We start from the raw sequence: 19688 nt of genomic DNA, 5'->3' as shown, positions 1-19688 counted from the left end.
TTTTTTGTCGACAAAATGCGGTTTAATTTTACCTGTTTCAATATGTGCACTTTATGGAGATTCACCCTGTATAGCCATTCAACTTGTTCTTGTTAAAATGTCAGATTACTATTATAACGATTCTACGTGTCATTAAAATACACGAAAAAAAAAGACACGAAATAAACTAAGAATCCAAGACTGTGAAACATAGTATGTCGGAACAATGGCTTAGGTTATTGTTCCGAGCAAAGTATATTAAAAATATTGAGTTGTCAAACCAGTTTGACGTTGCCAGTCAAAATTGTTAATTTGTCATATTGCCAAAGAAATGGGTGAATGTACGTTTATGTTATTGATCTAGTAGATAGTTTATAAAGTGTATTAAATTAATAGAAATGGTAATTTACGGGGTGTACATCGTAAGCAAATCCGGAGGTCTTATATTCAATTACGACCACAATATTCCGCGGGTGGAGACTGAGAAAACTTTCGGCTATCCTCTAGACATCAAGCTACAGTACGAGAATAAGAAAGTTGTCGTTGTTTTCGGGCAAAGGGATGGAATAAATGGTACGTAAATAGACTATATTAAAATTATCAGCTACCACAGTTTTAGGCATCCTTCTGTACTGTTGGATCCTTCTGTGTTGTAATAAAACATAAACATACCATAACTTAAGTCCTTGTCTTCTATACTTAGTTGGAATTTCAGGTAATGTATGTGTTAGTTATTGTGCTCATTAAACCAATACCTAATTGGCGAATACTATAGCGGTAGTAGTGAATCACTTATTTAAAATTGTTTTCTCACTATAATTACAGTTGGTCATGTGCTACTCTCTGTGAATGGTTCACCGGTAAACGGGCGAACCACGGAAGATGGCAAGGATGTGTTTGATCTAGTAGAAGCTAAGGTAATAACGACAATCATTTATTCACTAACATTACCATTGATATCACATTTCTAATGGAATTAAGTTAGCCTGTACTCTTTCTTTGCCTGTTTTTACAGTTTGTCTTTTTTTTAATTATTATACTAAATTTTAGAAAATAAAAGATCATTTGCACATACTTTCAGGAAAATTTCCCTCTAAGTTTAAAGTTTGGCCGAACGCGAGCCACCACAAATGAGAAGATAGTGCTGGCCAGCATGTTCTACCCGCTATTTGCCCTGGCCAGCCAGCTCAGCCCCGTGCCCAAGAGCTCAGGGATTGAGATACTGTCTGCTGACACATTTAAACTGTCATGCTTCCAGACACTCACAGGCAAGATATTCTGTTCAATATTATGCTATATAAAATAAAAAAATAAAAAATTAACCTTCTCGGAATTATCTATGTTGATCTTCAATATTATCAAATTATTTTGTATCATCAAATGTTATACTGCTAGGAATAGGTCTACTCACCGAATAAAGTGTAAGAATTATTTCATAGTCCACTAGTCTAGCCACACAGATTGGTGAACTCCACACATTTGGGAAGTCTTTTTCAAATCTGTTAGTCATGTAGATCTAATTATAATATTTTCCTTCGCCTTATAAAAAATCAGGGATACATGCTTTGAGTTCTAACCCCAGACCTCGTTTGTGAGGCTATCACACTAATTTGATGTGTGTTTAATTTAGGATAGCAGCAACAAACTATGCTGTACACTAGTGTAGTTAAATTGATTCTATTTTGTAATTTCAGGTGTCAAATTTATAATAGTAACAGACCCTAACATGCAGGGAACAGATGTGGTGCTCAAGAGGATCTATGAGCTGTACTCTGATTATGCCCTGAAGAATCCATTTTACTCCCTGGAGATGCCCATCCGGTGCGAGCTGTTTGATACCTCACTCCACACACTGCTGGAGCTGGTGGAGAAGTCAGGCACCACCAATTTATAGTTGATTTAAGTGTAGACTGTTAGCTATGTGGTTAAAAGTGTACATGTGTATGTATAGGAATATATTATTTTTATTGAAAGAATAAGTGAGAATGTTTGCAATATATATTTAAGTAATTGTTATGTAAGAGGAATTAAAATGATTTAAGAACTTCAATAAAATACTATTACTATGTTGGGGCCTATACACAGACAGCCTCTGCACCAATACATGTCTATGAATATACTGGATGCACATCAAAGCGTTATTCATTATGATTTTAAATAATTATATTTTTAATGCCAAAAGAAGCTTTTTAAAAATATTGCCAGTTGAATTGTTGAAAGGTTAAAATGAAAGTAATATAAAGTTTACAATAAAAAATTTATTGATATAATAATTATTTATTTATAACAATTCATACCGGGCCGGCTCAGTCGCCGCCTCTGTGGTCGCACGGAGCGCTCGCCACTCTTTGTACTTCTACATGCACGCCAACTATTGCCTGATATTTGGTACGCAACGGAACTCCGGGAGGCGGCTCTTATTCACACATTATTTTAATTCATTAATCAACTAGGAACCTTATTCCTACATTAAACCCAATATACGTATTAGGACGCATCATGTAATATAGTTTCAATTCAGACTTATAAGCAATGTTGCAGACATAATTACAAAATTTGTTAAAAACGAGTAGTTTATATAGAAAGGCATAATATTTGGTGTTTCCAATATAAATATTACACGATGCGCGCCCAAACGTACCACCAGAACTGGCTGGAAGCGCTGTGCACACTGTGACAAGCTTGGTCGAAAAAATTATATACTTATACGTCCATGATTATTTATTAAATCAATATATCCAATTCTTTGGTGATCAACAACCGAAATTCGACAATTTCAGCGTAACAAAAATTGACAAATTTCGATCTATGGTAGACAAACAATGGATAAATTGATTATTAATAATGGGCGTTAGTCAATATGACTATAAAAATTCGATGATAGAATACATCCCGGAGTTCGAAGAAGACGAAACCGTTATACCCAATATTATACCTCCCAACCTACCTACCTCATAATATACCTCCAATTCGAATTGGGTCAATAACTAGCTAATTATAATATATGGTGTTATACCAACTTACAATTACAATTTTACGACTTGTCCAAGCGAATCAGATATTATTCATGGCAGCTGTATCTTATATCTCATATTAATAGACTTGAATTTTGACAGATACGTCGAGATAAATATTACTATAGATAATTTTATAGCTCATCTCATAATTGCGAACTATGTGATGTTATTGTGAGATAAAAAGTAATGATGCCATGTTTTACAATGAATGGTAACTTAATCAGGTATAACGGCTCGCCAGCAAATAACCTCGAGAGAGATTCCCAGTGGTCGGTATAAAAATAGAGCCAATAGTAATATTACCTCTGTTTGCTATAATTATCTTAATTAATTAATCCAAGGGCCTTAAGTAATCTACGGACATTGGGAGGCCGAGAACGGTCGCGCGGGCGGCGGATCCTTACACCATCTATGTTACTACACTAGATAAACCTTTACAGCAATCTCCAACAACAAAATATTCACTCCAACTTATGTCGGATCCAAACGACACACAAACTTTAAAGAATTTAAAGCAAATTTACATTTAATATTGCCTTCATTCGACGAGTTTCATAACATTACGTATTGCAACAAGTGATATGGTCTTACAAATTTTGCGCACATTAGTATTTGCAAAAAAATAAATGCGATTAAAAACAGGGCATCTAGCAGTGAAAAACGTTATAAATCAAGTATATACTATTTAAATAAATTACCCATAAACAAATCACAATTAAAAAGAAACGATTACATTTTATTCAAATACAACTAACCACGCCTCGATTTACCTTCCTTACTTTAACCCTACACTAGCTACAGCCGCCGCGCGCCGCACGAGCCTGCGCTGCCTGCGCTGTCCGCCCTGCCTGCACTATCCGCGCTACCCGCAGTGCCCGCACGGACGATGTGGCCGCTTTACGTCACTGAATCAACGTTCAGTTCTCAAGACAACTTGTCGACGAAGTTATTTAACAATATTTTATGAATACATTCAGCGCTAGCGCTATTCAGGCTACAACACCCGATGAATGTCACAAGCAAAAGCATTACATCCTATCAAAGGTCTATAAAAATAAAGTCTGTCCTGAGCCAGGATGATATGAAAATGCTGGTGAAATTGGTTCCTTAACGACATAAAACATTGACTTCGCCTAAAATCTATCAATCCGAAGGTGTAACGTAACTGATAAAGCGCGTGTTCGCACGAACCGTGTGCAGCGACGAGCAGACCGCACATAGGTGTCGCGGCGCTGTTGCTTAACAGACATTGTGTCCCGATTCCGTCACAGGACACTATTAACTGACTATCCTGCTGTGTATTGTCAAAATATAATACATTACTCCATATTGGATTGTTTGTATATTACAACCACATGTAAAAAACTTTTTTAAATATTTTTATTAATGCCCAGTAACATTAGTTAGTACTAACGTACATAGTCTTGGAAACTATATCTGAGAATAGTCATTCCCTTCAGTATATCCTTTCATTTCTGTCGTAACCCGCAGTAGTTAGTATGGGTTACATCCACGTGACACAGCTGTTTTACGGCTGTTCACCTATGTGTAGATACATATATTGTTACGTATATGATACTCATAGGTCATATTCGTTCTTAAGTCAAATTTAGAGTATAGTTTGATTTATACGCGCTCGGCCCGAAAATCGTTAACGTCGATAAGACCACGCGTAGTAATTGACGTGGGGGCTAACGAATTGGCAACGCGAATCATTGAAAAAAGTACAAAAATACATCTTTTTTATGATTCAGAACGCTAGAGGCTCGAAGGGAAAATATACTTTCTAACGACGCGTAGGATTTATTGCATGTAAGACACTCAAACGTTGAACTCGACGAAAAAATGTTTGATGTACATTTCGTCTATTACTCGTCAGCATATTGCAACGATACTCGCAAGGTTGCTGTGTCCCGGGGCCCCTAGGGGCGCTGAGGGACGATGAACGCGGGCGCGGGCTCGGGCTCGCGCGCGGCGCGGGGGCCCCACAGCCGCAGCGAGTAGTCGTCGGAGGCCGACACCAGCACGTCGTGGTGCACCGGGTTCCACGCCACCGCGTTCACGCAGCGCGTGTGCCCCGAGATCACCGCGATCGGCTCCTCGCCGCTTATGTGCCAGATGTACACCTGCCACAGAACGCACTCACTCATTCATTCAATTTTACATCGCTTTTATTAGCTCGAGTTGTATCTATGTATGTATGTAACGGAACTTTGGACTCGATTTTTACCCACTTTGAACGGTCCAATTAATTTAAAATTTTAAAGAATTATCAAGAATCGATGATAATAGATGATTTTAATAATTTTATCACATTCTTCTCTTCCGCTGCTGTGTTCTATTTTGATGTCAGGGCTCCTGAGCAGCCTTCATGAGCAGTCACGACTACCAATTAAAAAAATAAAATAGGAATTAGATGTCATTACCTTGTTGTCCTCGCTGCCAGATGCGATAAAGTCCTGCTGCGCGCCGCCGAAGCAGGCGTGTATGGTGAAGTGCCCCTGGCTCAGCCCGCGGAAGCGCCGCACTAGCGCGCGTGCGCCTGTCGGTACATTCAAAACATATCATATTTACATTCTTCATATATTTGCTATTAATAGTCAATTATTGTTTTAATATCAAAGTAATTTAATTAAGGCATAATAAAAAAAGTCACTTACGTATATCCCAAAGGTGCACTCCTTGATTTGCTACATTAAGGAGAAGCAGCGTGTCCGCCGCATTTAAGGTCATGGCCATCACCGCATGCTCCTCTTGAATGCTGCAACAAATATAATAATATAATGGTCTTATGATATTTTAATTTTAATGTGGATGTATCGTTCCTATGCTTGTATATATGCCTGCATTAATTCTAAGACTCAATGTAGATAAACTATGTTACTTTGTGTGTAAGTAAAATTAAAAAAATATATATCCTTCAGTATATGTCCTTTGTTACAATGTATATAACCTCACAAGAACTTCATGTTCATCTGTCACTTGTACAATTCTCAGCAGTGTTTTAATTTTCTTAAAATTCAATTGGATTACTGTATGAAGAACTGCTGCGGCGTTATCGTCACACTTATTTCCACCCATATGTAGCACTGTATCACTGTTCTGGTAGTGTGATAAAGCAGTTTAGTCTTTACGAACAACCAAATACCTGCAATTAAATTCAGTTAAGATTCCCATCTATTTGGATTTTTATTAGCTTTTTTGAAGTGTAGTGACAATATAAAGCCCGCTCCACATTCTCGCTTCGTATAGGCACCACATTCTCTGTCCCTGTAGTACCGGGACCAAAATAGGGCTACGGTATCCCCTGCCTGTCGTAAGAGGCGACTAAGAGGGGTTCCTGGGGTTGCGGGCGGCAACAGTGGGAGCTTAAACCGTCCAGCAAGCGACCCCGGGAAAGACAGGGGTTTGTGTGGTCGCATATCGCTGAAATCACCACGGGATGTGAGAGGAGCAGGATTGCTCCTCCCAGGGCAGAGCCCGATAGAAGGGCATCGCGTTAGGAGGACTCCGGTTGTGTTCCGTTCGAGATCCCGGAATTCTCCACCAAACGCTGAGGACGGCCACTGCAGGAGGGGTTTTAGTGCGGTAAAAATCCCATATAACCCGGCGTCACTCTCATGGCGTCGGGTGCCTTTTGAAGGTTTCCCCCTCGTCAACAAAAAAAACAAGGCTCCACATTTTCGCTTCTCGTGCTCTTCTCGCGTTCTCGCGAGAATGTGGAGCGGGCTTTACAGTAGATGAGCTGTGTGATGGGGTGGGGTACTGACAGGTTCCGGTCGGTGAGGTCCGCGAAGTCGTAGAGGCGGACGCGGTGGTGCGTGTCTGCGGCGAGCACGCGGCCGTCGGCGCGGCACGCCAGCGCGTTCACCCGCACGCCGTCCCAGCTGTTCGCCAGCGTGCCCTGACAACACGCGCACGGTATATTCGAGTATTCCACGCAATCGACACATTTTAGCCTTAATAGTTACTTGCCAAGGAGAATGTTAATAAAGACACAAGTTATCATTTAAAAGGAAATAATATGAGAGAATTTTGCAAGTTAAGTATGCATAATTCATTGATAATATCGATATTATATGTATGAAGGCAGAAAATATTTAAACGGTTATTGTATTACTCTCAAATCATAATCACAGTAACACGATGATAAATAAAAACATAGAAATTAAGTAAATACTTTATAAAATCTACAATAAACTTGTAAATACTTCAAAAAATACTAAAAAATACATAATTGTAAACGTTATAGTGTATTCGAATTATACTTTTGAAGATGGTAGAACCCTTTGTGGTTCGACTTCGGCGGCACCACCGCCACTGGCAATGTTAAACGCTGCTGTGTTTTGATTTGAGGGGTAAGAGAGACATACTTTTCAGAAGCGATCCAGCTTAGTCCTTAGTGGCAGCGCATCTGTGGCCGACCTCAGGTAGGAATATCTAATCCTATTTGGGCTTGATTACAGATGTCCATGGGCGGCAGTAACCACTTGCCATCAGGTGGACTGCTTGCTCGGTTGCTACTCCTATATTATAAAAATCTCCGTTACTCATTCTAGGGAGAACGGTACTGTGATATTCCAAAGCAAGGCGCGGCCAGTGCGCTACTCACGTCGAGGCGGAAGTGGTAGAACTGTCCGCGCGAGCCGCCGCACACGAACTTGTCGGAGGAGGCGTGCCACGCCGCCGCCGTGATCGAGTCTTCCTGCGAGTGAGTCATCTTCACGTGCAACTGCTCCGTCTGCAACACACCACGAGCATACTTTATTGATTTATTTTTTAAAAGCAACTGCTTGAAGCGCTTACAGCAAAGCCAACACGCACAACAAGCTAAGACAAATACGAGTGGAAATATTAATAAGTTCTGTTTAACTGTATAAAATTTTCACAATAATACAAAAACAATTTGAGTGACATTAAAAATGTCGACATCTAGTTCATGAGCAATTAAAGCGTTAAACAATCGTATGGTTTGAGCTGTTTAAAATTGTTCCTCACACAAATACAGATACACAGACACATACGCACGCATGGATACGCACACGTCATGCTCTCCGCAGAAATTACAATGTCTTTTTACAAGTTCTTATTAGAATATTAGCATATATTGGTCGTCATTTGGAATGTTATTTTTGGGGTATTTCTATTATCGGTTTTTTTTTCTCATTATACAAGACGCATCTGTTTTAGTAATCAGTCAAACAGATGTAACTTAAAGCCACGCCTACAAAAACAATGATATCATTGTATAAAAAAAATATTACACTATTGAGCAGTCTATTTCACCAATATATAGGCTAACTCTTGTTATGACCTATTAGAAGCTATAAACTATCGTAACATAATATATTTGCATTGTGTACCGCAATATTCCATATCCATATGTCGGGGGAGTCCTCGGGCCCCACGGCGATGAGGTAGCGGCCGTCGGGGCTCCACGCCAGGTACGACACGCCGTAAGGGTGGCCTTCCAACGACTTTCTGTAACGTTACGATCAGTATTTTATTATCACTTGAATTACATTTTTATTGACAATTTTTACATTGTTTGTGCATGTATATGTTTGACCACGGACCTCAAATAATTTGTGAAGGACAATGATAATTAACAATGAAAAAAAAAAGCGGAAAAATTTACAATTGTAATACTTTTAGTACGCATGTTCAGACGATTTTAAAGGTTAGAATTCAGTTATTTTTCATATCAAGGCGGGCATAGGCGATAAATGATACATTGTAATTTAAAACACAAGAAAACTATAATGATAACTAACCTAAAGGTAAGTCTCTTAACAACGGGGTCGAAGTCCCATATCATGACAGTGTTGTCTTTGGAGCCCGAGGCTAACTTGGAGCCGTCTGGCGACCACTTACAGTACCACACCTCGTCGCAGTGCTCGTTTAGAACCTGGAATACCAATACAATCATTTTAAATATCTTGATTGGTAGCTTTCAGTTTCGTTGCAATAATTTTTCTTATATAATAATAAACGAATTTGATTTGATTTGATTTGATAATAATATTATGTAGGGTAAGTTAAGTACCACAGCAAGAAAATGGCCTGAAGCTGGTTGATGGCAGCGGTGGTCGGCCAGCGGGGAAAAGGGGATGTGGTCCGGCGGGGCGTTACCTGCAGCTGGTGGATGGGGAAGGTGTCGGCGGAGCACTGGTGGTCGGCCAGCAGCGAGAAGGGGATGTGGTCGGGCAGGTGCGGCGGCGCGGGGCGCGGCGCGGCGTGGAAGCGGCAGCGCGCGGCCTGCTGCGCCGCCGCCTGCCCCAGCAGCGCGCGCAGCCGCCCCGGCGCCATCATCAGGGTCGGCGGCAGCACCTCCTGCACACGGTAAACCGATTATCGACATTGGTACTGCGTTCAAGTTTAATTGGAGTATTTGAACTTCCATTATTATGTATTCTTTGCCGAGCAGCTCGAAGGCTGTGCTCCGCGCATCTACAACCATTCTAATGGAGACGGTAAGCGCATCTCCCTAAGAAACACACGTGCCTCACAGTCCCCTTGTGAACTTTGAGCGAACATGTCGTCACCATTAAGTATATACATACATCCATACATCTTTAGATTTCCAACCCAAGCGTGTCCTTTTATTTTTTTTTATTTTTAAATTTCCCACAAGACGATATAGTTTTGGTACAACACAATTAAACATTTTTCATCCGACTACTCTATTTCTCCGAGCATGGAGAGTGACACAGTAAAGGTTATATTTTGCTAGCGTCCACGAACAGACGGAGCTCCCCTTTGTATTCGCCGAAAAATCGCCACCGAACGGAGCGCCGCATGCGGAGCGCGAACGTATCCACTATGTGGAACACTCGCAGGAGCGAGGAGCGCAGAGAGCCAATATAGGGGATACCCGGTTTAAGATCGAGACGGTCGAGGAGGGTCCGGCGGCGGTTACCTGCACGCGCGCGAGCACGAGCTGGCGCGAGTGCGCGCCGCCGGGCCAGTGCGCGCGCGCGCGCAGCTCGGCCGCGTCGGCGCACATCATGAGCGCGGACAGCCGGTGCACGCGCGGCGTGTCGAACTGCAGCGGCGTCAGCTCGTTGCGCAGCACGTGCAGCGCGTCCAGCACGCGCCCCGCCTCCAGGTGCTCCAGGTACTTCTGCTCCAGCACCACGAATTTCATCTCCTGGAATGCCCACGCGAATAACTACACCTTACTAATGTAGCGCTCCCCGCTACCGACATACATTAGAAACAGTAACATTTTTATATTAGTTAATACATATTTATACATAGGACCCGCTCACCATTTTTTAAGTTGAAACTATGATAAATTCAATTTTTATTACTATTGTGATACAAATGAAAAACTTGCATGTCATAATAATAACCGTGAACTTAATGACAATAAATACTGAAGATACAGATTAACAATTAATACATGAAGATGGCGTTGTCGCTCTTTGTATTTAAGGAAGTCGGCAAGAGGTGTTAAAGTGAAATGTGTTGTGAAGGCTTATAAGAGACATTCAAATTCGTAAAATTCGATGACTAAGTTATTATACCTTAGTCAAAGAATGCGTGGCTAATGTGGGACTATAACACTATCTAGGGATGATAACAATTGTCCATGAGTGCTGTCATTGTAATGGATGATTCAGAAAGCTCACAGCGAGGTTTTGCGGCTCGACGTGCGGCGACTCGCGCAGCAGCTCGTGCAGCTCGCGCAGCTCGTGGTCCGCCTTCACCCAGTCGCCGGCCAGCACGTGCTGCCGGAACGTGGCCGCCGCCGGGTGCTCCAGGTGCAGCCCCGACTCCTCCATCAGCAGGGCTGCGCTCCGCCTGAGAATTATCACACACACATCGATTGAATGTTGATGATGATAGTTCAGCGGCGCAGATTTTTTAAATGTGGAAAATGTATGTTAGTAATGATACGGGACCTACTCAATAAACCATAATAAAACCAAAATAATATATTTTACATGTGCACGTGTATATCACATAGGGTGATGCACGTGCACCACGGCAGTAATTTGAACTTCATTTCTAAACATTATATTCCTGAAATAACAGATAAAACAAACACTTCGAGGTTATTTTTAAGAAGTAAGCTAAATAAAAACATATCACAAGTTTGATTGAAGACACCATAATTCAAACAACCACATCCGATCGTCGTAACGACCGCGGCTGAACATTGTTACTGTAGCTATATTCAGATAATGTGACTCATTTTGCTTCATTAATATGAACACATGTATATTTTCATTATATTCTAATTACCATTATTTACTACGCCGCCTTTAACAACAAAGATCGAATGAGGAGTAGGAATAAGTATTGAATGTTTTTACTTTTGACTATGACGACGGATTTAGGGCGAATTATTCTTTAAACACTTACTGTTGCCGCAAGAATCTTACCCGAGTAGTAATGTTTAACATTTCGTAAACTACATATAACGGTATAGGTCCTGTGTCGTATATGCGCTGGACACACACAATTGTTTCTATACATAAGTACTCATGTATCTATTAATATTATGTCAAAATATTGTTAAAACCCACGTTACAATTATTTTATTTCTATACAGATAAAGGTACAACAAATAGTCGTCGAACCAAACCACTTCACTTTTTTTGAAAATGTGCCAAACTCTATTTTAGAGCTTACTGCAGTTTTGAAACGAATATTCCATTGGATTTTATTATTCCTTTAAAACGCGGATAATTTGTTGTCTAATTTTCTTGAAAGTAGACAAACATAATTAATTAGTGTAATTACATAAAGCTGGACAATAATATATCTAGTCAACCTATAGACTATACAGACCTACAGCCAGATACTGTAAAAATAAGCATACAAACTGTATACATTTCGGGTAATTTTACTACTTCTAAAAAGATTTCAATTTAATAAATGTATTTCAAATATCTTGTACAATGAGCTGTAGAAGCCGAATAATTGATAGCTTAGTAGCTTGCAGCGTATGACCACAAGGTACTAGCTATGGGACTCGAAGGCCGGGCTGTCGCTATACGGAATATTGATCACAAGTATTAAGTTCGCGGCCGCTTATCTATTGCCGATGGATATCTAAGAGCTGCACAAGTTTTCTAAGCCGCTCGAACATTAAACATGCACTGTGAGAAATACTTCACTGAAGCGTTGCAGATTATCGGATGATCAGGAAGTTGAGAAAATGAGAAAACGTCATGTTATTTATAAATAACACTATTGTATTTGCTAGTGAAATGCAAGAACACCTCGGCAATGGAGATAGCAATCGCTCCAATACAATCATATAGTCCTCCTGATCTCAAATAGCTGATATTTAATGGAGGAGCCTTATGTTACTATCCAATTCATAACACAATATCGTTACCTCCGTAAGGCAGAAAGATCTGCCGGTAGCTGCCGCAATGGAATCAAGACTCCTTCTACAGGCACCTTTATCATAATAAATCTATGTAATAAATGTACAGATACTATAAAATATCGTATATAAATAAATAATGTATGACAAAAACCGATTATTGAATATAATAAAAAGTATACACATAGTTATTTGATAAACGGAGAATCAAATATTATCAGTATGTAATGTAATGTAAGCTATCGACTGTGTTAAGATTAAATCAAGCTTAATAATTAATATTGTTACATATTTTCGCCCTGTTGTATTTTTTTACTGAAGTATTTTAAACACAACCAAAGCACCCGCTAAACCTGCAGATATGTATTAAAGTTGATAGTGATAGGAACACAGACTGGCCTTAGTTAATATTTATTATCAATCTATTTTTACGTACCAAAGATCGAAAATTGACAATGTCTAGTATAAAGAAAATCAAATATACATTTTTGGTAGGGTAAAAATACTGGATAGATTGATTGTGAAAAATGGGCGTAAATCGACATAGTTACCGCGCTCGGGCGACGAGCGTCAACCGCGTGTAGTCGCGATGTCGGGCCATCGATCAAGTATTTGTTGATCGAAGTCGGGCTTATATTTGTCCTACTTTCCCGAGTGTCCAGTAGGCTTTATGGTCGCTCGCGTTTGTGCCGAACATACGGCAACACCAATCAAATGGTTGCTAACTTGCTATATTACAAGAAAAGAAAACAAAGTAACTGTTTTTGGATACTTGCTTTATTTTCTAAATAATAAATTTCAAAGGTATGATAAACTTCAGCATAATAAAGCTGTTCAAGTTTATATAAAAGATTTTAAGGGCCTTCCCGTCCTCCCTCCCTTTTAAGGTATTTCCCAAATTGCGGAGAAAAACCCACGCGACACGGAATATCAATTCAATCGTCAAAAGCTAAATAGGACGGTCACTTGCTTCTTTCTTTATAATAAGAGAGATATGCCGTGTGAGTTCCACATGAATGTTAGTGGTAAGTAATTTAATATTACGCGTTCCGCTTGATGAAACCTTCAATTAAAATAATTAAGTCTAATATTCTATCTGAAAAAATAAAAGAAATTGCAACAGAAGACTAGACAGTTACTAAACAAAAATTAACTTCTCATCGAACGGTTCATTCCTTAAGTTCGTGCCCCTTCGAGAGTTCATCGAGAGGTTCAAGCAATATTAAAGTTTTCCCAGAGAGCTGCGGAACTGATGGAGGGTAGGTACATAAAGGAATAAGCGATTTCACAGCCGACAGCCCTCTGGAGCATTACCCGGCCTGGGAACAAAGAGGCAGACGAGACGTCCCCGAGTGCCCGACCGTTCACACCGAAATCGGCGAGACGGTGCTCCTACTTTGATTTCGTTTATTATTTTTTAGCTCTTCCAAAGGTGCAATGCATGCATTGCGAGGCACATTGTACCTTGATTGAACAAGGTTCAGAGCAACATTATAAATATAAGCACTACTATTACTTTGTTGAGCCATGATTCAGCAAAGTGATTCACGTGCTTAATTTTAGATCAACAAATCTATTCCTACTAATGTCCGAAACTGTTTTGTCCAAAAATATGTAAGAATTTTGACATCGTCGTTGGACGGATGCCACGTTACATGCTTCGCAGGAAAGAAATGATCGATCAATTAAAACAATGCTATAGGAGTGCCTGTCTGTCCTGGGGAACGCACGTGCAAACTAAATATGACGCAGGCGATATTCGTTTCCGTTTCTCATATTAATTACATTCGAACAGGTTGTAGCTTACTGAACATTTAATAAGTGATCCGCTGTAATTTAGATCTTGATATTCTAGTTTCACTTGTAGAAGTAGTAAACTAGGTCATACAATGCAACACTGTCGTTGAACTTGTCGTTCTACGATTACTTTTAAGTTTCTTTTCTTTCTTTAATAAAATTTACATTAATAAAGTATATAATGTAAACTATACAATATGTAACAAATTTAAAAGTATTTGCTGAATCTGATTTACTCTTTACACATATTTAATCTCATATAGTTGCTGGACTAAATTACGAAAGATAGATCTACACCCACACGAAACCCAAACAAGAGACGTAAACAGTTCAAGTTAATTACTTTTTGTATACACGAGACTTGGAACCTCTGCAGTAGCAATTACATGAAAAACAAGTTACTCAATCTCTCACTAGGCACGATGTATGTTTAATCGTTCTATATCTAATTTCAGCCGAGGCTAGTCAGCTTGGCGCCCGCAAACGTCACGCAACGGTTTTGATGGGCGTTACGAGTGATGTATGCGAGCCACTGACATCCTTCACGTGGGTACCGTGGCTACAGCCCAGCTGTAACCAATTGCTGGTATAGTCCGCGTAAAACTGCTAGTCCGCTCTGATTATAGAATCGTGTCGCCATAGTAAATTGTATGACTGCACCTGCTCGCAACAGCTTACGAGTGGACTAGCAGTTTGGCGATAACCATACCTCTCACATTGAAGGTTCATGGCGTTACCTAATTCTTTCCTCTTGTTCATTGGTGTAGATCTGGCCAATACGATTAGTCAAAAGGTTATCAGGTTATCAGTCGCTCGAAGTTTCATGCTATATGGTTGCTATCTAATACAATAAGGTAATTAAACATTATTAGCGCTACAGAACGTCCCTTTTGAATTATGAATATATTAATCGTCTTGCCACAGATAAATTGCTACATTAGCAATTGTCGTTCCCAACTAGTAACGTTCAGGGACTTATTAACATTATGTTACAAGCATTATGGAATATTTATGTGCTTAGCCCATCTATAATTTGGAACTAGTATAGCAGGTAACATAATCTAGCTGAATATTATGTATTGTCCTTGGGTATTAAGCATCGATGCCAATTAGGGTCTGGTGACACGAAACTGGTGTAATTCCAAATAAGTAGACATCGGACCTTCCTCAGGAAAATTCTAGCTATACTAAAGCTGTTGATATTCAAATAAGAAAGTCATACGGAATTTAACGTTATTCGGTTTAGAATTCCCATTAGGATCCAAAATCGAGTTCAAGGTGATCGCTAATGAAATCTTGAACGCTCGCAATCGCTCTGTCGTTGCGTGTGTCAATTCTTGTAACAGAAGGTTTCCTCTTCAACCTATAATACGATAACAGTGCGGCATTGCCTCATAATTGCTACTATGTATAACAGTTGGTGCTTCCCTGGAGGCTTACGTGACACACCTCAGTTTGATAAATGAATTTACCACACTTTATTACATGTGAACTTTATGTAATACCAATTATTATTTTTGTTTTGTATCCAACGAGAGTGATTTAACGCCCTACATTTACTGAAGCCGTATACATTTCCACTAATAGTTTCCTAATTGTTTAATTTGAACACAATCGATTCTATCATGAGTTGGGCTACATAAACTTACAAGTGTGTAGTGATTGCTTTATTTGTTCACTTCACTGACTTCGTTATATTTTAATTTCATTATGGTTGTACAATATTAGCGTAATTATCGTAAGTACATACATATATATATTGTGGCTATTAAGAAGTAAAATCAAGACTTATCTAATTAATCGTCGGTGGAATCACGTTTGTTTGGTCTGAGTATGACATTTGTTTGATTATGATGAAACTCTAATGAGTTGTTGGCATTCCAGAGGTTTTGAATGAAGCCGACGATCCTACACTAGGGACGCGCTAGTCATTCCACACGCAGCAGAAAGCGATGATGCGATGCGATACAAATAGGAGACGAAACTTTACTAGATTTTTACTTATAACTAGAGGTGAGGCGTATATACTGGAACAGGTACCGGGACTAGATACTTTACCGGACTAGGTCGGACCTAGTCCAAGTTTTAATATGTACCTAGTCCAAGAATAAGTATCTAGTATTTTATGGGACTAGGTGGGATAGGTTCAGGGACTAGGTAGTTTCTGGGACTAGGTAGTTTTTGGACTAGGTAGTATATCGGACTAGGTGGTATATCGGGACTAGGTAGTACATCGGGACTAGGTAGTTTACAGGGTTTTTTTGTCGTCGCGCCATCTTATGACACGGTTCCCGTTTTTTTTTTTTTGCTCGTCGCGCCGGCTCATGATACGGTTCCCGTTTTAATTTTAATGTACCTAGTCCAAGAATAAGTACCTAGTATTTTATGGGACTAGGTAGAACAGGTTTCTGGATCACATATTTTTTTGTATTATATAATGGTTGTCCACAAACAAACTTTCAAAAAGAAGTTTTAATATAATTTTGTTTTGTTAGTACACATAAGTATTTATGTACTAATATTAATGTAAGATGGCAAATATAATGGATTTTAATTTAAAAAATATTTTTGTTGACCTAAGAGTACTTTCAAGAACTAAGAGATAACAAATCTAAAACAAACAGGAATAGCATAACATAATAATAATAATAATAGGAATAGAATAACATATTTAAATAAAAACCTAGGAGATAAGAGTAACACAATGAAAGCCAGTCTAGGCATAACCATAATGTATATATGAATATTACCAATTCTATAAGGAAAAAAAAAACATTTGTAATCAATAAACTTCTAAAATTAAATTGCTTTAAGTTATACCTTGATGCCTTAATGGTTTCATATTCTGCGTCTCATTCAGAGGGTCTAGAGACTAGAAACCTGGTTACCTCAGATTTTTTTTTAATTATGTACATGTAAGAATTAATGGTGGAGGAAAACATAGAGGAACTAATGAACGGTGTGTGAAGTCTACCACAAACTTGGTCAGCATTGCAGACTATAGCCTAAGGGCTCGAACACAAAACTGCGATGCGACGCGATGCGAATTCGCAACGCAGAAAATTGCGATGCGAATTGCTGCGATGCGATATCGTGCGGCGTAGCGTCTCTCAGGGTGACCAACAACAACAACCACTGTGCGATGCGAATCAATTCGCAAGTTCTTGCGATGCGTCGAGGGAGCTCGCAGATTTTTGCGATGCGACGTCGCATCGCAGTTTTGTGTACGAACCCTAAATCAGAAAATGTATGCCCAGCAGTGGAAGAGTAACGGATATTGTATGAATAAGTCAATCCTCACTATATTAAAAACCTCAAATCCATGTAAATGCTTTTCTTGATTATTTAAAAAATTAAGTAACACTTGTAATGCAATGATCAGTAGGTAAGAATAAGCTAATGTGTAGCAACATTAGCTAATTCTCAATGTTACAAAACTCCTTGTTATGATGTAACAAATTTATGGCAAATATAATTAATCATTATTTTTTTACAAAAATCTAGAATCATTATGAATTCACCATAACAGGTTCCATTTTGCTAATTATTTCAATATACTGACATTATCCATATTGAAACAATAATAGGCCATATAAATTCTATGTATACTAAATAGAACATACATTAAAATTGTATACTTGTCTAAAACTGTACAGTACAGTAGTTCACTTCAAGCTTTTGTAATATCTTTTATAGATTTTTTTAATGTCATTCAAACCATGTAGTACTTGAATAACTAGGAAAAACTACCATATTTACCTTAGAAATAACAAGCATGTAAATAAACCCACAAATGCAAACAAATTATAGTCACACAAAGATAAACAGGTAAAAACAATAAGTGTGTCCTCTTTGTTACACTAAATATATGTCTATTGTTGACTGTTGTAAAGGCATTGTCTAATGTCTAGTTTGTTTGAACCTCAACCTAAGGCAAGGGAGAGTGTCTCTAGGTTTTATCACAACACATTGTTTTCAAATAATATTACTGATAAGATAACACAATATAGCTCATTATTATTTGACTTGGTAGTGCCCATGTATCATCATTATTTAACACTAACATCATTGAATGATGCAATAAACAAATTATACTTGTTATATTGTTTAAACTGCACTTCTATGGGTATCTTAGAGTTACATTCATTTGATGAATGTGCTTTGTGTCATAATTGTAATGAAACCTTTACACAATGAACAAAACAATACACTTTTTTACTATGATGATTAAAATCATAGAGCAAACAGTATAATGTAAATGAATATGGTCTATGTGGTTGATGACTTGAACAATATAAACAAACACATCCACTCAATATCATACATAGTTGTGTGCTGGTGGGTACCAGTAGTCTGAACAGGGTACGGGTAAAGGTAGAAGATGTGAAAGGTGTACTCACTCGAGTCCTACGGAGAGGAGGTGCTGACCGATGAGGCGCACGATCTCCTGGTCGGTCGTGCCCATGCGCAGGCCGAGCGGCAGGTCGCCGTTGCGCGCGTCGCCGTTCAGGTGCGGCGCACCGTTCGCGCACGGCTGGTGCATCGCGGGCGCGGGCGACAGCCTGCGGGTCCGCTTGCGCGGCGGCCGGTGGCCCTCGTCCCCCGACTCACTGGAGGCCAGGCTGGCCCGCCTCGCTGCGCGTGCTCGCGCTCCCCGGATCACGAGCCCCGCCGCATCGGCCTCGGCCGCTCTGCCGCCACGCAGTGACGTCACGCCCGCTACGCACCACCCGCGCTCAATGGACCATCTCCCTTTGTTCGCTGCCAAACGCTTCTCGATTGTTCCCACGCTTCACCCGCTCGCCGTCCTCCCCGATCGCACTGCTGCACCCGAAACCCCGAGGAGAACACTGGACGCTCGAAACGCGAGCGGAACCGTAGGCTACTCCAGCGTATACAAAAATCAGCTGAAAATGAAACGACAGCTGTCTATCTTTGCTATGTGCAACATCGCCCTTCTTTCCGTTTCGTGTGACGTCCGTGCGTCGCCAGCGTTCGGTCGCACATCGGGCGGACTCGTCGTGTGCAATCTATGACCTCAAAACAAAAATATTATGAAATGTGCAAGATCACAAAAAAATATTACGAACGCTTCCAGATACTTTATGAACAAAATAACTCGGTTTAACACTTTACATACAACTTATTTAAGTTATAAAAGAGAGTTTCAAATCTAAAATAAATAAAAATTAAAAATAAAGGATACATGCAAGTTTTGGACATATCGTATTTTTATATTTTCCTGTTTGTAAAATAATTAAATTAAAAGAACAATCTTGGATAAACTAAAATAAGTGAAAGAGGTTTATTCTATCTTGAAATTTTGCTTGAAATTGAACGTATAAGTTATAACTTGCAAAACTCTAGATAGATTGGTTTTCGAAGATTGTTACTTCTTAAATTATTACATAAATATTTATTTATTGATCTTAATTGTGTCTTAATGTAGTTACTTTATAAAGATTTAAATTATTTAATATCTCTTTTCAAGTAATTATATAATTTTAAAAATAGGTTTTAAATATACAATCTTGTTTCATCATAAGGATAGT

General features: G+C 39.3%; 2 protein-coding genes across 3 annotated transcripts; one reads left to right on the top strand and one right to left on the bottom strand.

The window, feature by feature from the left end:
- The first annotated feature begins 287 nt into the window (after positions 1–287).
- Positions 288–2252, top strand: Trs23 (trafficking protein particle complex subunit 4-like protein Trs23). Its single transcript, XM_073082939.1, has 4 exons — positions 288–552; positions 805–896; positions 1061–1247; positions 1674–2252. Exons 1-4 carry the CDS (start codon positions 378–380, stop codon positions 1871–1873), a joined length of 654 nt encoding a protein of 217 aa, XP_072939040.1. The 5' UTR covers positions 288–377; the 3' UTR covers positions 1874–2252.
- On the bottom strand, positions 2220–19301 carry LOC140749779 (WD repeat-containing protein 26). Of its 2 annotated transcripts, none has more exons than XM_073082935.1 (11): positions 18537–19301; positions 10631–10802; positions 9916–10167; positions 9129–9329; positions 8771–8904; positions 8360–8477; positions 7609–7737; positions 6767–6900; positions 5657–5757; positions 5423–5538; positions 2220–5122 (listed from the first exon to the last, which is right to left on the bottom strand). In XM_073082935.1, the coding sequence occupies exons 1-11, from the start codon at positions 18677–18679 to the stop codon at positions 4919–4921; spliced, it is 1704 nt and encodes a 567-aa protein (XP_072939036.1). In that variant the 5' UTR covers positions 18680–19301; the 3' UTR covers positions 2220–4918. The 2 variants fall into 2 exon arrangements, with proteins under 2 accessions (XP_072939036.1, XP_072939037.1); XM_073082936.1 differs by having other exon boundaries at positions 9916–10146; positions 18537–19298.
- Positions 19302–19688: the final 387 nt, after the last annotated feature.

This window comes from Epargyreus clarus, unplaced genomic scaffold, assembly GCF_041222505.1.
Source record: "Epargyreus clarus isolate Ecla_fem2 unplaced genomic scaffold, WU_Ecla_fem_2.2 ptg000018l, whole genome shotgun sequence".
Taxonomy (NCBI): domain Eukaryota; kingdom Metazoa; phylum Arthropoda; class Insecta; order Lepidoptera; family Hesperiidae; genus Epargyreus; species Epargyreus clarus.
Note: the sequence above shows the minus strand (reverse complement) of the source record. Positions and strands in the feature narration are given on the sequence as shown.